This window comes from Coregonus lavaretus, assembly GCF_964263955.1.
Source record: "Coregonus lavaretus genome assembly, chromosome: 24".
Lineage (NCBI taxonomy): Eukaryota > Metazoa > Chordata > Actinopteri > Salmoniformes > Salmonidae > Coregonus > Coregonus lavaretus.
The window spans coordinates 34578030-34594841 of record NC_140011.1 but is presented as its reverse complement, the minus strand read 5'-3'; the positions used below and the strand labels follow the sequence as shown (position 1 = coordinate 34594841).

General features: G+C 44.7%; 1 protein-coding gene across 1 annotated transcript in view; it reads left to right on the top strand.

Moving 5' to 3' along the window:
- Nucleotides 1–16812, top strand: part of LOC311100195 (serine/threonine-protein kinase PAK 3) — a 61221-nt gene extending 44409 nt beyond the window's left edge. The window contains exons 9-16 of the mRNA XM_084141000.1: nt 187–250; nt 3606–3654; nt 3818–3930; nt 4096–4213; nt 14129–14228; nt 14394–14590; nt 14707–14844; nt 16458–16812. Of these exons, the coding sequence (XP_083997126.1) occupies nt 187–250; nt 3606–3654; nt 3818–3930; nt 4096–4213; nt 14129–14228; nt 14394–14590; nt 14707–14844; nt 16458–16547 (869 nt within the window). The 3' untranslated portion in view covers nt 16548–16812. The remainder of the gene's footprint in view (nt 1–186; nt 251–3605; nt 3655–3817; nt 3931–4095; nt 4214–14128; nt 14229–14393; nt 14591–14706; nt 14845–16457) is intronic.

Below are 16812 nucleotides of genomic sequence, written 5' to 3'. Positions count from 1 at the left end.
AGCATGCAGCAGTGTATTTTGCCATTAGTACGAGGCCCCACAGCGGGCCACATCCCTGAATGGCATGGGCAGAGGAGCGTGTGTGTAATGCAGGGTTGCCCTCTCCATGGTTGTGCTGTGTGTGCATGCCTACCTCAGCCTGACCTAGAGACACTCTCCACTAATCACCTCTCTCTGTCCTCTCAGGGAGCATTGTGAGTGTGGGGGACCCCAAAAAGAAGTACACACGCTTTGAGAAAATAGGACAAGGGTAAGTCCACTTTCAATCCAAATCCACTAGCTACTTACTGTCTCTTATTGGAACAAAGTACTCTTTGGTAGTCAGCCCAGCTGAAAGAAAGAAAGACAACGCCTCACTCAGGAGTGACCAGAGACAGAGCGGAGAGAAAGAAAGAGGTTGAAGGGTCTGAGAGAGAAGTAGAGAGTAACTTTATTCAGGCATGGCTGCGGGCCAGATGAGCTCAGCCTTCTCTCTCTCTCTCTCTCTCTCTCTCTCTCTCTCTCTCTCTCTCTCTCTCTCTCTCTCTCTCTCTCTCTCTCTGGGAGAGCTGGAGTCTGGGGTGAGCTTAGCCCTGACATCACCACTGCCTCCACCTCAGACCTGAATACAACAACAGCAGCAGTCAGCTCCCTCCAGCACTGCAGAGACACTCCATCTGTCTAACACACCACTAAGGGCTCCCATGATCAACGTTGGTGGGAATGGCAGACAATCTACACACACTGTCTATAAATTAAAACAGCCGTGCACAAGGATATGAACACTAAACCGTGGTTTCTCACAGACCTCTCTGATTAAACCCACATGGAAATGTTACCTGAGGATGTGAGCAGTTAACAAATCCTGAGCTCAGTAGCCTTACCACCACACACTCCATTACCTCTGGAGATCACATGAGAAGCTTCCTGATGAGTCAATGATCAGCATGGAGTGGTTCCACAGCTACCTAACAACAGAGTGTTACCTGGCTGGCTGCAGCGCATCAGTGACTGGGTTGGGATACGCTGCAGAAACACTTGTTCATTATTCATACACACTCACAATACAATACACTGGTGTAGCCTGACGGTCTCAGGGAGGGAGGGAGGGAGGGAGGGAGGAGGGAGGGAGGGAGGGAGGGAGGGAGGGAGGGAGGGAGGAGGGAGGGAGGGAGGGAGAAGAAAGAAGAGAGAGGGCAAGGAGAACAGAGTGAGGGAGAGATGTGAGAGAGAGAGAAGTGTGACTTGACTCAATCTCTGGAGTGTGACTTGTAAAATGAGTGTTCCACTTCATTCTGTATAAGGTCAATCTGTGAGACCTCATTATCGAAATGAAGCCATTCTGCAGCAGCAAAACAAACTGTTGTCAAAAAGACAGGCAAGGCATGGGTTAGACTGCCATGGTGCACTGGTAAAGTTAATGCAGTAGAAACTAGGCTAAAGTTCATGGTGTGGAACCAAACAGTAAACCAGACTCCTGGCAGGGGGCTCTGTCTATTCCTGGTTACAGCCTTCACCATGGGACTGTGTTATATTCCTGGTTACAGCATTCTCCATGGGACTGTGTTATATTCCTGGTTACAGCATTCTCCATGGGACTGTGTTATATTCCTGGTTACAGCATTCTCCATGGGACTGTGTTATATTCCTGGTTACAGCATTCTCCATGGGACTGTGTTATATTCCTGGTTACAGCATTCTCCATGGGACTGTGTTATATTCCTGGTTACAGCATTCTCCATGGGACTGTGTTATATTCCTGGTTACAGCATTCTCCATGAGACTGTGTTATATTCCTGGTTACAGCATTCTCCATGGGACTGTGTTATATTCCTGGTTACAGCATTCTCCATGGGACTGTGTTATATTCCTGGTTACAGCATTCTCCATGGGACTGTGTTATATTCCTGGTTACAGCATTCTCCATGGGACTGTGTTATATTCCTGGTTACAGCATTCTCCATGGGACTGTGTTATATTCCTGGTTACAGCATTCTCCATTGGACTGTGTTATATTCCTGGTTACAGCATTCTCCATGGGACTGTGTTATATTCCTGGTTACAGCATTCTCCATGGGACTGTGTTATATTCCTGGTTACAGCATTCTCCATGGGACTGTGTTATATTCCTGGTTACAGCATTCTCCATGGGACTGTGTTATATTCCTGGTTACAGCATTCTCCATGGGACTGTGTTATATTCCTGGTTACAGCATTCTCCATGGGACTGTGTTATATTCCTGGTTACAGCATTCTCCATGGGACTGTGTTATATTCCTGGTTACAGCATTCTCCATGGGACTGTGTTCTATTCCCTTGGAGCTGATACAGAAATGGAAGCATCATAAAAACAAAGAGACGTTATAAACCTGACACTACCCCAGGCTGTACCCAGGGAGGTGCCTGTGGTGTCTTGCCAAAGGGCAGAGTGCAAGGTGGTGGGATACAGCACCATGTCTCTGCCCTCCAGCACTCAGAGGTGTAAAATGTCAGGGCAGAGAGAGGGACATCTTGGGACAGAGGTGCAGGTTACTGTACCCCAGCCGGGGGTGCCAAACACACAGAGCTTTTTTTTTTTTTTACATTGTAGTCATTTAGCAGACGCTCTTATCCAGAGCATTAAGTACCTTGCTCAAGGGCACATCAACAGATTTTTCACCTAGTCAGCTTGGGGATTCGAACCAGCGACCTTTCGGTTACTGGCCCAACGCTTAACCACTAGGCAACCTGCCTCCAGTTTACTGTAATCTGTGTCTGTCTGATTAAAAGGATGCTCAGGCTACTGCAGAGGGAATATCAGATCTGTGATTCCAGTGGAGCCCCAACACCACTGTGGCACAGGGATCAGAATAACAGTACATATACTGGACATGGTACAGAACAGACACTTTGCAAGAAATCATATTGTACATGTTAATAAGGGCACTTCAAACACACTGTACACTTGGCAGAGTGGGTTCATATGCCAGTCATGAACTGTATGCATTACAGACTTGATACTGTACACACAAGTCATACACTAAACACATCACAGAGTGGTGAGCACCCCATACACACTCTGAATGTAACTCAGACAAACAAGCACACGCATAGCAGAATGAGCTCTTGATATTCTCCACATATGCAAGTGGTATAATGTGCACATGCAAGCCATGCAAGACATTTATAGATATCAGAGAGGAAAGGTAATCTTATTGACAGGTTAATTACTCCTATTAGTTATTACTGACCCAGGGACACTAGTGTTGCCTTTTCCAACTGCCAATGGTCAATGCTGCCCTCTGGTGGCCAAATTAAATGGTACTTGATCATCTATGAAAGGAAGCCATTGAACTGCTTGCATTCAAATACATTCTGTAATTGTTTCTTTGAAGGGCATTCTTGTGTTAATAAAAAAATGTCCTCCAGGCTCTTGAGAGTTGCATAACTCTAATATTATGGAGATGGGTACCGTGGAGGGACATGTTTTGGAAGGAGCAGACAAGAAAGGCATTTCACTTTACTAGTGCACGTGACAATAAAAACTAGAAACTTGAAACTTTGAGAACTTGGGTGATCTGTTCTAACTCCTTGCATGTGGACTTGTTTCTATGTGGAACTAATACATTGTTATCTTGTTTCCTCAGGGCATCTGGCACTGTGTACACAGCCATTGACATTGCTACTGGCCAGGAGGTAAACTAACTACCACAGTCACTTCAGAAAATCCGCAACATCTTACGTGTCTATCAGTCACCCTGATGATTAGCCTTCTCTTCTGGCACATTAATTGTGTAATCTGTCAGAAGAGCACTGAAGATACCATGTAGTGTCGTGTTTGTGGTTGTTCCTCTCTCAGGTGGCCATCAAGCAGATGAACCTCCAACAGCAGCCTAAGAAGGAGCTCATCATCAATGAGATCCTGGTGATGAGGGAAAACAAAAACCCCAACATAGTCAACTACCTGGACAGGTGAGCCTAACCATACTGTGGTTACTGATGGGGAGAACCTAAAGTATAGCAGCTACTGTAAATATGACCATCTCATGCAATGACTATACTGAATCTCTCTGTCCTCCTCTGTCTTTAGTTACCTGGTAGGGTCTAGTATACTTTATCTCTCTCCTCTGTCTGTAGTTACCTGGTAGGGGATGAGCTATGGGTGGTGATGGAGTACCTGGCTGGAGGTTCACTGACTGATGTGGTGACTGAGACCTGCATGGACGAGGGCCAGATCGCTGCAGTCTGCAGAGAGGTAAGAAAGGGGGATTCCTAATCTGTTACACAACTGACTGCATTCAACAGGAACAGGACTTCTGTATTATACCCTTAATCAGCGTCCACATCATCGGCGCTCAGGGAGCAGTTGGGGAGTTAACTGCCTTTCTCAAGGGCAGAACAGCAGATTTTTCCACCTTGACGGCTCGGGGATTCAAAGCAGCAACCTCTCGGTTACTGGCACAACGCTCTTAACCGCTAAGCTACCTACCTCTACTGTCAACCCCTTACCAGTTACCATGCCTCAGTGACAGTCCTCTACTGTCAACCCCTACCAGTTACCGCTAGGGTTGAATATTTTCCCAGTATTTTACAAATGTTCCATCCCAAGAATAAAAAATGTCCCGCCAAAACCGGAAGTGTCATTCAAAAGCATATAAATACGCCTATGTCTGAATTTGATTAGAGCTTTGATCGAAAATTCAAGCCTGATGCTACCTGAGCCTGATGAGCCATACAGTAAATATATTTTATGAGCCCTACATTAGACATTTTATGAGCCCAAGCCCAAAAAAGCCCAAATGATTGTGGGCTACTAACTGCACATTACACACGACAGTAAAATAATAAAAGCCTATAGATGTAGCTAGCTATATGCACTCTTGGTAAATAAATTAAACAAGCTCCAGTAGGCTAATCATTTTGAGTGCGGACTGTATTATTGTACTGTATTGTATTATACTGTATTACAGTGCATTCGGAAAGTATTCAGACCCCTTTACTTTTCCACATTTTGTTACGTTACAGCCTTATTCTAAAATGGATTAAATTGTTTTTTTCCCCTCATAAATCTACACACAATACCCCATAATGACGAAGCAAAAACAGGTTTTTAGATTTAGAAGAATCTCAAATATAAAATATAATTTGATTTGTGTTATTTCATTTTTTTTTATTCTACAATGTAGAAAATAGTAAAAAATAAAGAAAACCCTTGAATGAGTAGGTGGGTCCAAACTTTTGACTGGTACTGTAAGTATTCAGACACTTTACTCAGTACTTTGTTGAAGCACCTTTGGCAGCGATAACAGCCTTGAGTCTTCTTTGGTATGACTCTACAAGCTTGACACACCTGTATTTGGAGAGTTTCTCCCATTCTTCTTTGCAGATCCTCTCAAGCTCTGTCAGGTTGAATGGGGAGCGTCGCTGCACAGCTATTTTCAGGTCTCTCCAGAGATGTTCGATCGGGTTCAAGTCCGGGCTCTGGCTGGGCCACTCAATGACATTCAGAGACTTGTCACTCCTGCGTTGTTTTGGCTGTGTGCTTAGGGTCGTTGTCCTGTTGGAAGGTGAACCTTCACCCCAGTCTGAGGTTCTGAGCGCTCTGGAGCAGGTTTTCATCAAGGATCTCTCTGTACTTTGCATCTTTCCCTCGATCCGGACTAGTCTCCCAGTCCCTGCCCCTAAAAAACATCCACACAGCATGATGCTGCCACCACCATGCTTCACTGTAGGGATGGTGCCAGGTTTCCTCCAGCTGTGATGCTTGGCATTCAGGCCAAAGAGTTCAATCTTGGTTTCATCAGACCAGAGAATCTTGTTTCTCATGGTCTTAGAGTCTTTAGGTGTCTTTTGGCAAACTCCAAGTGGGATGTCATGTGCCTTTTACTGAGGAGTGGCTTCTGTACCATAGAGGCCTGATTGGTGGAGTGCTGCAGAGATGGTTATGCTTCTGGAAGGTTCTCCCATCGCCACAGAGGAACTCTGGAGCTCTGACCAAGGCCCTTCTCCCCCGATTGCTCCGTTTGGCCGGGTGGTTAGCTCTAGGAAGAGTCTTGGTGGTTCCAAACTTCTCCCATTTCAGAATGATGAAGACCACTGTGTTCTTGGGGACCTTCAATGCTGCAGAAATTTTTTGGTACCCTTCCCCAGATCTGTGCCTCGACACAATCCTGTCTTGGAGCTCTACGGACAATTCAAACCTCCTCATGGCTTGGTTTTTGCTCTGACATGCATTGGTCAACTGTGGGATCTTATATAGACAGGTGTGCCTTTCCAAATCATGTCCAATCAATTGAATTTACCACAGGTGGACTCCAATCAAGTTGTAGAAACATCTAAAGGATGATCAATAGAAACAGGATTCACCTGTTCTGAATTTCGAGTCTCATATCAACGGGTCTGAATACTTATGTAAATAAGGTATTTCAGTTTTTTTTTTTTTATAAATGTGCAAACATTTCTAAAAACCAGTTTTTGCTTTGTCATTATGAGGCATTGTAATGTAACAAAATGTGGAAAAAGTCAAGGGGTCTGAATACATTCCAAAGGCACTGTATATGGACTGGAATTAAGCACATCATTCAAACCATGATAAAGCTGAGAGAACATGCGATTCTGGTGCAGCACATGCGGCTTACAAAGTTACAAGTATAGGCTAGCGAATTTGATTTTAATTTTGAAATATAATAGGGCCTATTTGTATAATTAGTAGGCTGACGCATATATACACTTCATAATATTTCCCCTAATGTTATTAGCCTACCTTCTTTTTCTCTCTATATTGTTGCTTCATTCCTTCCTCGCTTTCAACAGTTAAATGAAATAAGTTTTGTTGTCCTTATCGTCATCATTCTAATGACATCCTTGAATAATATAGGACTAGAATGAGATGCAGATGGCTTTCTCTTCTCTTCACAAAGATTGAATGGTTATGGGTCTGAATAAATAACTGCTATAGCCTACCACCATCGCGCATTCGCTCTACTTTCAAACTACCCATGAGTTCTATTGGCTGCTGTATTTAACATTCAGCAAACAAGCGCTTGCGTCCCTCTTTGAATAGTTCATTGGTATAATACATGAAAAAAATAAAATAATCCATCAAGCTATTCTAGTCTAGCTTTTCCTGCATGGGACTCCAAGAGCTAAGGAGCGTTTTTTTAAAGTGAGAGGCCAGTGGTGCGTGCTTGTTGCGCAAGAGACAGAGGCTATAAGTTAGAAGCTTATTATGCATAACCCATCATTCATTAGCTAAATACTGTATACGGCATTTCATTTATTAACTGAAAGAGGTAGGCTAGGACATATATAGTATATCAGTCTTTAACAGGATTATCTATTTTGGATGCAATTTGAATGGAATTGATGGAGAGAGAGACTGCTCGCGCATGCTCTGATTTAAAGAGTTGATATTCGAGTGATAGGCTGTTTTAAAACTCTGCAGCTGCAATTAAATACGGTGACCCCCGAAAGCAAGATGGAGATGTGTAAATTAGACACGCATTCGGTCTTTACTGTAGCATAGGCTATGCTGCAGCCAATGTCGGCCTACCTGTCACAGTGCCTTCTCCACTGTAACCTCTGCCTTCTCCAATGTATCCTCTGCTGTCTCCACTGTAACCTCTGCCTTCTCCACTGTTCATATTAAATAAGAAAGAAAATGTTCACCTTTATTTAACCAGTTAAGCCAGTTGAAAACAAGTTCTCATTTACAACTGTGACCTGGACAAGATAAAGCAAAGCAGTGCGATAAAAACAACAACACAGAGTTACATATGGGGTAAAACAAAACATAAAGTCAAAAATACAACAGAAAATATATATACAGTGTGTGCAAATGTAGCAAGTTATGGAGGTAAGGCAATAAATAGGCTATAGTGCAAAATAATTACAATTAGTATTAACACTGGAATGATAGATGTGCAAGAGATGATGTGCAAATAGAGATACTGGGGTGCAAATGAGCAAAATAATTAACAATATGGGGATGAGGTAGTTGGGTGGGCTAATTTCAGATGGGCTGTGTACAGGTGCAGTGATCGGTAAGGTGCTCTGACAACTGATGCTTAAAGTTAGTGAGGGAGATAAGAGTCTCCAGCTTCAGAGATTTTCGCAATTCGTTCCAGTCATTGGCAGCAGAGAACTGGAAGGAATGGCGGCCAAAGAAGGTGTTGGCTTTGGGGATGACCAGTGAGATATACCTGCTGGAGCGCATACTACGGGTGGGTGTTGCTATGGTGACCAATGAGCTAAGAGAAGGCAGGGATTTGCCTAGCAGTGATTTATAGATGGCCTGGAGCCAGTGGGTTTGGCGACGAATATGTAGTGAGGACCAGCCAACAAGAGCGTACAGGTCACAGTGGTGGGTAGTATATGGGGCTTTGGTGACAAAACGGATGGCACTGTGATAGACTACATCCAATTTGCTGAGTAGAGTGTTGGAGGCTATTTTGTAAATGACATCGCCGAAGTCAAGGATCGGTAGGATAGTCAGTTTTACGAGGGCATGTTTGGCAGCATGAGTGAAGGAGGCTTTGTTGCGAAATAGGAAGCCAATTCTAGATTTAACTTTGGATTGGAGATTCTTAATGTGAGTCTGGAAGGAGAGTTTACAGTCTAACCAGACACCTAGGTATTTGTAGTTGTCCACATACTCTAGGTCAGATCCGTCAAGAGTAGTGATTCTAGTCGGGTGGGCGGGTGCCAGCAGCGTTCGATTGAAGATGGATATAGGTCTGTAACAGTTTGGATCTAGATCTAGAGTGTCACCCCCTTTGAAGAGGGGGATGACCGCGGCAGCTTTCCAATCTCTGGGGACCTCAGACGTTACGAAAGAGAGGTTGAACAGGCTAGTAATAGGGTTTGCGACAATTTTGGCGGCTAGTTTTAGAAAGAAAGGGTCCAGATTGTCTAGCCCAGATGATTTGTAGGGGTACAGATTTTGCAGCTCTTTCAGAACATCAGCTGTCTGAATTTGTGTGAAGGAGAAGCGGGGGTGGCATGGGCAAGTTGCAGCGGAGGGTGCAGAGCTGTTGGCCGGGGTAGTGGTAGCCAGGTGGAAAGCATGGCCAGCCGTAGCAAAATGCTTGTTGAAATTCTCGATTATTGTAGATTTATCGGTGGTGATAGTGTTTCCTAGCCTCAGTGCAGTGGGCAGCTGGGAGGAGGTGCTCTTATTCTCCATGGACTTTACAGTGTCCCAAAACATTTTGGAGTTAGTGCTACAGGATGCAAATTTCAGTTTGAAAAAGTTGGCCTTTGCTTTCCTAACTGATTGTGTATATTGGTTCCTAACTTCCCTGAAAAGTTGCATATCGCGGGGCCTATTTGATGCTAATGCAGTACGCCACAGGATGTTTTTGTGCTGGTCAAGGGCAGTCAAGTCTGAGGAGAACCAGGGGCTATATCTGTTCTTAGTTTTGTATTTTTTGAATGGGGCATGTTTATTTAAGATTGAGAGGAAATTACTTTTAAAGAACAACCAGGCATCCTCTACTGACGGAATGAGATCTATATCCATCCAGGATACCTGGGCCAGGTCAATTAGGAAGGCCTGCTTGCTAAAGTGTTTTTGGGAGCGTTTGACAGTGATGAGGGGTGGTCGTTTGACCGCAGACCCATTACGGATGCAGGCAATAAGGCAGTGATCGCTGAGATCCTGGTTGAAGACAGCGGAGGTGTATTTAGAGGGTAAGTTAGTCAGGATGATATCTATGAGGGTACCCATGTCTACGGATTTAGGGTTGTACCTGGTAGGTTCGTTGATAATTTGTGTGAGATTGAGGGCATCTAGTTTGGATTGTAGGATGGCCGGGGTGTTAAGCATATCCCAATTTAGGTCACCAAGCAGTACGAACTCTGAGGATAAATGGGGGGCAATCAATTCACATATGGTGTCCAGGGCACAGCTGGGGGCTGAGGGGGGTCTGTAGCAAGCGGCAACAGTGAGAGACTTATTTCTGGAAAGGTGGATTTTTAGAAGTAGAAGCTCAAACTGTTTGGGCAGAGACCTGGATAGTATGATAGAGCTCTGCAGGCTATCTCTACAGTAGATTGCAACTCCACCCCCTTTGGCAGTTCTACTAGACGGAAAATGTTGTAGTTGGGGATGGAAATTTCAGAATTTTTGGTGGCCTTTCTAAGCCAGGATTCAGACACTGCTAGAACATCAGGGTTGGTGGAGTGTGCTAACACAGTGAATAACTCAAACTTAGGAAGGAGGCTTCTGATGTTAACGTGCAGAAAACCAAGGCTTTTACGGTTACAGAAGTCAACAAATGACAGCTCCTGGGGAGTAGGAGTGATACTGGGGGCTGCAAGGCCTGGGTTAGCCTCTACATCACCAGAGAAACAGAGGAGGACTAGAATAAGGATACGACTAAAGGCTTTAAGAACTGGTCTTCTAGTGCGTTGGGTACAGAGAATAAAGGGGGCAGATTTCCGGGCGTTGTAGAAAAGATTCAGGGCGTTATGTACAGACAAGGATATGGAAGGATATGAGTACAGTGGAGGTAAACCTAAGCGTTGGGTAACAATGAAAGAGATAGCATCACTGGCCACCCCTCATTGCCTGGTTCCTCTCTAGGTTTCTTCCTAGGTTTTCGCCTTTCTAGGGAGTTTTTCCTAGCCACCGTGCTTCTACACCTGCATTACTAGCTGTTTGGGGTTTTAGGCTGGGTTTCTGTACAGCACTTCGAGATATTAGCTGATGTAAGAAGGGCTATATAAAATAAAATTGATTGATTGATTGATTGATTGAGCCGGTCTCGGCGTGTATGGGGGTGGAACAAAGGAACTATTTGAGGCAGTTTGAGAGGGACTTGGGGTTCTACAGTGAAATTGTATAATAAGAACTAACTGGAACAGCAATAGGCAAGGCATATTGACATGGGAGAGAGGCATAAAGCAATCACAGGTGTTATTAGAGAGAGCTAAGACAACAACTGGTAATGGCAATAAAGTTTGGGCTGAGGCTAAACAGAATAAACAGGACAGGGTACTGTGTAAAGGAACAGTCCAGCAGGCATCAGCTGTGCAGCTGAGTGATCATAAGGTCCAGTGAACAGCAATATGTGAGTCCGAGAGCAGTTCAAATTGGTGCTTCAGCACAGCGAGCAGGAAGCACGGTTGTAGTTTGCGTGTGCTAGCGGGCCGGGGCTAGCAGATGGATCTTCGTGGTGGTCGCAACGGGAAGCCTGTTGAAACCACAGACGATTACATCGGCAGACCAGTCGTGATGGATCGGCAGGGCTCCGTGTCGACTCTAGGAGGTCCCGTCCGGTTGACAGAGAGGTAGATAGCCGGGAGATGTGCCTGACTCAAGGCTAGCTCAAGGCTGATTAGCCAACAACAACGTTCATTTGGTTGCAGTTAACTAGTTGCGATTATCCAGTGTTAAAGGTCCAGTGATTCAGTGATTCCGGCAGAAAATTCGATAGGATTCTGGGTCGATAACACGCTGTGCAGACAGTGCAGACTGGCCGATAATAGTCCAGGCTAGAGCTGGCTGGTAGGTCGTGCAGGCCACGGACAATGGAGAAAAGCCGCTAATGGTGGCTAATAGCAAGTAGCTAGTTAGCTGGCTACTCCCGTCCGGTAGACAGAGAGGTAGATAGCCGGGGCTAGCTCAAGGCTCAAGGCTAACTGGTGCTACGGGGGCAGTGGTGATTAGCCTACAGCAACATCCATTCGACATCTATTCGGTTGCGGCTAGCTAGATCCGGTGTTAAGGTCCAGTGATTCAGTTATTCCGGCAGAAAATCTGATGTTCTGGGTGAAAACCGCTAACGGTGGCTAATAGCAAGTAGCTAGTTAGCTAGTTAGCTGGTGATATGATGTTTTTATGCTATAATGATGTCATGCCATAGTATTGTGAGGACAGGGAAAGAGTTAAGAGATGAGTGGTTTGGGGCCATGAAGTCTACATTCCATTATGTCAAGGTAGATTAGTGATGTTTAGGATAGCATGATTGATGGGCAGGATACTGACTTGAGGTAAAAAGTGATGAACATCAAAGGCAGGGAGCGCCCATGGAGACTTGCCAGATGTACAGTGGGGGAAAAAAGTATTTAGTCAGCCACCAATTGTGCAAGTTCTCCCACTTGAAAAGATGAGAGAGGCCTGTAATTTTCATCATAGGTACACGTCAACTATGACAGACAAATTGAGATTCTTTTTCTCCAGAAAATCACATTTTTTATGAATTTATTTGCAAATTATGGTGGAAAATAAGTATTTGGTCAATAACAAAAGTTTCTCAATACTTTGTTATATACCCTTTGTTGGCAATGACACAGGTCAAACGTTTTCTGTAAGTCTTCACAAGGTTTTCACACACTGTTGCTGGTTCTTTGGCCCATTCCTCCATGCAGATCTCCTCTAGAGCAGTGATGTTTTGGGGCTGTCGCTGGGCAACACAGACTTTCAACTCCCTCCAAAGATTTTCTATGGGGTTGAGATCTGGAGACTGGCTAGGCCACTCCAGGACCTTGAAATGCTTCTTACGAAGCCACTCCTTCGTTGCCTGGGTGGTGTGTTTGGGATCATTGTCATGCTGAAAGACCCAGCCACGTTTCATCTTCAATGCCCTTGCTGATGGAAGGAGGTTTTCACTCAAAATCTCACGATACATGGCCCCATTCATTCTTTCCTTTACACGGATCAGTCGTCCTGGTCCCTTTGCAGAAAAACTGCCCCAAAGTATGATGTTTCCACCCCCATGCTTCACAGTAGGTATGGTGTTCTTTGGATGCAACTCAGCATTCTTTGTCCTCCAAACACGACGAGTTGAGTTTTTACCAAAAAGTTCTATTTTGGTTTCATCTGACCATATGACATTCTCCCAATCCTCTTCTGGATCATCCAAATGCACTCTAGCAAACTTCAGACGAGCCTGGACATGTACTGGCTTAAGCAGGGGGACACGTCTGGCACTGCAGGATTTGAGTCCCTGGCGGCGTAGTGTGTTACTGATGGTAGGCTTTGTTACTTTGGTCCCAGCTCTCTGCAGGTCATTCACTAGGTCCCCCCGTGTGGTTCTGGGATTTTTGCTCACCGTTCTTGTGATCATTTTGACCCTACGGGGTGAGATCTTGCGTGGAGCCCCAGTTCGAGGGAGATTTCGAGGTCTTGTATGTCTTCCATTTCCTAATAATTGCTCTCACAGTTGATTTCTTCAAACCAAGCTGCTTACCTATTGCAGATTCAGTCTTCCCAGCCTGGTGCAGGTCTACAATTTTGTTTCTGGTGTCCCTTGACAGCTCTTTGGTCTTGGCCATAGTGGAGTTTGGAGTGTGACTGTTTGAGGTTGTGGACAGGTGTCTTTTATACTGATAACAAGTTCAAACAGGTGCCATTAATATAGGTAATGAGTGGAGGACAGAGGAGCCTCTTAAAGAAGAAGTTACAGGTCTGTGAGAGCCAGAAATATTGCTTGTAGGTGACCATATACTTATTTTCCACCATAATTTGCAAATAAATTCATTAAAAATCCTACAATGTGATTTTCTGGATTTTTTCTCCTTATTTTGTCTATCATAGTTGACGTGTACCTAAGATGAAAATTACAGGCCTCTCTCATCTTTTTAAGTGGGAATACTTTGTTTCCCCACTGTATGCCAGGAGTAATAAAGGCTATATAAGGTAATAAAGGCTATATAAGATAGAGTGTCTTCTTTGTTAGGTAGTTCAACTGACGAAGGGCAAAGCCATGTCCGTTTGTTGGATGAACCCACGAGCTCGTGATTGAATAAATACTTGGTATGAAATCTCCACAGAATGTCTAAGTATAGCCTTGCATCCTTGATTCTTTGATACCTGAGAAACTCATCATAACAGATGGCTGGCTAGTTTCAACTGGAGATTCTAGATAAAGGTGAGTAAATAATAGAATCTGTTCCACATTGAGTGAGGCGGGTTGCAGGAAAGTATATTTAGTAGAAGGATGAAATGTGTGATAGGGAAATATATACGTAAAATACAAAAAAAATACAAAAAACAGGCTATTTACATGGACACACAAGAGAACATGACCACACTGCTACGCTATCTTGGAACAGGACATGGTTCAGAGATCAAGGCAGTTGTGGTTATTCTAGAGGTCTTAATTGGGAGAAATGTTTCCAGGCGTTTCCTCTGATCTAGATGTGTGTCTGTGTCTCCACTCTACAGTGTCTGCAGGCTCTGGATTTCCTGCACTCCAACCAGGTGATCCACAGAGACATCAAGAGTGACAACATCCTGCTGGGCATGGACGGCTCGGTCAAGCTCAGTAAGTCACCTCACCAGTAGGGGACAGGCAGGGACCAGGGTGGAATGATGCAGTCAATGGTATGTTGGTGGAGAGAGTAATGTGGAAAGGGATGGGGTTGGGGGAGAGAGCCATGTGGAAATGGGTGGAGTTGAACCAATGTCTGACGTTTCTCTCTCCCTGCAGCCGACTTTGGGTTCTGTGCCCAGATCACCCCAGAGCAGAACAAGCGAAGCACCATGGTGGGCACGCCCTACTGGATGGCACCCGAGGTGGTGACCCGTAAGGCCTACGGGCCCAAGGTGGACATCTGGTCCCTGGGTATCATGGCTATAGAGATGGTGGAGGGAGAACCTCCCTACCTTAATGAGAACCCTCTCAGGGTAAAACCGAAACACACCATCTACAGTACACACACATCCAGGGATATATTAGAGCTATTTGATCAATAACTGCCAGTAACTGATTGTCCCTCTCCACCCCTCTCTCCCCTCCTCAGGCCCTGTACCTAATCGCCACCAACGGGACTCCAGAGCTGCAGAACCCTGAGCGTTTGACCTCCGTGTTCAGAGACTTCCTCAACCGCTGCCTGGAGATGGACGTGGACCGCAGAGGCTCAGCCAAGGAGCTCCTCCAGGTACACAACAACCCCACCCTGACCACCAAAACATAACCTAAACTTGACCACTCTAACATAACCCAACCCTGACCACTCTACCATAACCCAACCCTGACCACTCTAACATAACCCAACCCTGACCACTCTAACATAACCCAACCCTGACCACTCTAACATAACCCAACCCTGACCACCAAAACATAACCCAAGCCTGACCACTCTAACATAACCCTAACTTAATGTAGCAGGTGTAAAAGAAACGCCTGAAACTAGATTCCCTACATACTGGTCTTGATGAGAAGAAAAAAAACTTTTGGGGAGGTGCTTTTCTGCACTGTTCAACCAATCTAGTAAATGTGGAGGAGGAGTTAAGATGGAGTGTCGCCTTGTTAACGTCCAAAAGCGTAAGTCGCATCACAGGCTCTCTTTTCATTTCCCCTGAAAACCGGAACATCCAGTTGTTGGGGACTCGGCAGAGGCTAACATAACCAAATCTGACCACACCAACTAGTTTACTCCTACATTACTATAGCAACGCACATGCCACGCCCACCTGAGGATCTGTCATTTTCAGCCATCTATTTCCTGTGTTTGAGGTGTGCAAAATCCACTTGTTACTTTAATCTCGCTGGATTGATTGCTTTCATTTTACTCCTGCGACTCTTTCATAATCTTGCTTGTGGCTGTCTTTTTTCCCCGTTAACATTACCACGTTATGTTTGTAATGACCTTTCAAACACACCCCGGTAATGGCTGAAATGGGCTCAATGGAATATATTGTCTCTCTGTTGCATCCATAAGAACGCTAAAGCTTCATCGGGGATTTAACACATCATATAGACACTTACATCACAAGAAAGATAACTTTATTTTGAGAGTGTACATTTTTTGTGGAATTGAAAGAAGTAATCATTTTATACAATGATAATGTATTCATATACGCAAATATACCCAGTGTATTTATGCAAATTAGGCACATATAATTTTCTTTATTTTAACACAAAATATGAAAGAAATACCTGATACCATTAGAAAATGTATATATGAGTGCATTCTAAGAAAAAAACTGGGACATTTTACAATAAATTGAATACCTGAATTCTGTTGCTACATTACTAACCTACAGGTAACTGACAAAATAAAGGAAACACCAACTTAAAGTGTCTTAATAGGGCATTGTAATATGTAATACATAATTTAGTGTTTTGTCGATGGTGGTGGAAAACGCTGTCTCAGGCGCTGCTCCAGAATCTCCCATAAGTGTTCAATTGGGTTGAGATCTGGTGACAGAGACACACCCACACACCCTTAAACCCCCTATGCTCCCTTGAGACCCCTCTTTCAAAGTCACTGAGATCTTTTCTTCTAGCCATGGTAGCCAAAATAATGGGCAACTGGGCATTTTTATACATGACCCTAACCATGATGGGATGTTTTAATTGCTTAATTAACTCAGGAACCACATCTGTGTTGAAGCACCTGCTTTCAATACACTTAGTATCCCTCATTTACTCACGTGTTTCCTTTATTTTGGCAGTTACGTGTACAGTTCTAATCTGAAATCACAGTCTGTACAAGCAGGGCTGCAGAGCATTCCCCCATCACTATTCTTCTCTTGTGTTCCCTTGCAGCATTCCTTCCTGAAGTTAGCCAAGCCCCTGTCCAGCCTGAGCCCCCTGATTGTAGCAGCTAAGGAGGCCATAAAAAACAGCAGCCGCTAGAGGGCGCCATGTTTCCACACACAGAGCTGGACCCTGCTCCATGGGGTTGTGTGACAGACAGTAACCAACCCACCTGCTGCCTCATGGATGGACAGCTGGCCTACAGGGCCTCTCAGCGGTCAGACGCTGCTGCTGAACCGCCTGCCGCCTCCTCCTTTAGTCCTCCAGCATTCTGTACATGTGGAGCAGTCTGTCAGACATGTGTGTAAGCGTGTGTGTAAGCGTGTGTGTGTGTCCTGTGAGGAGAGTAGAGGCTCCTAAACTT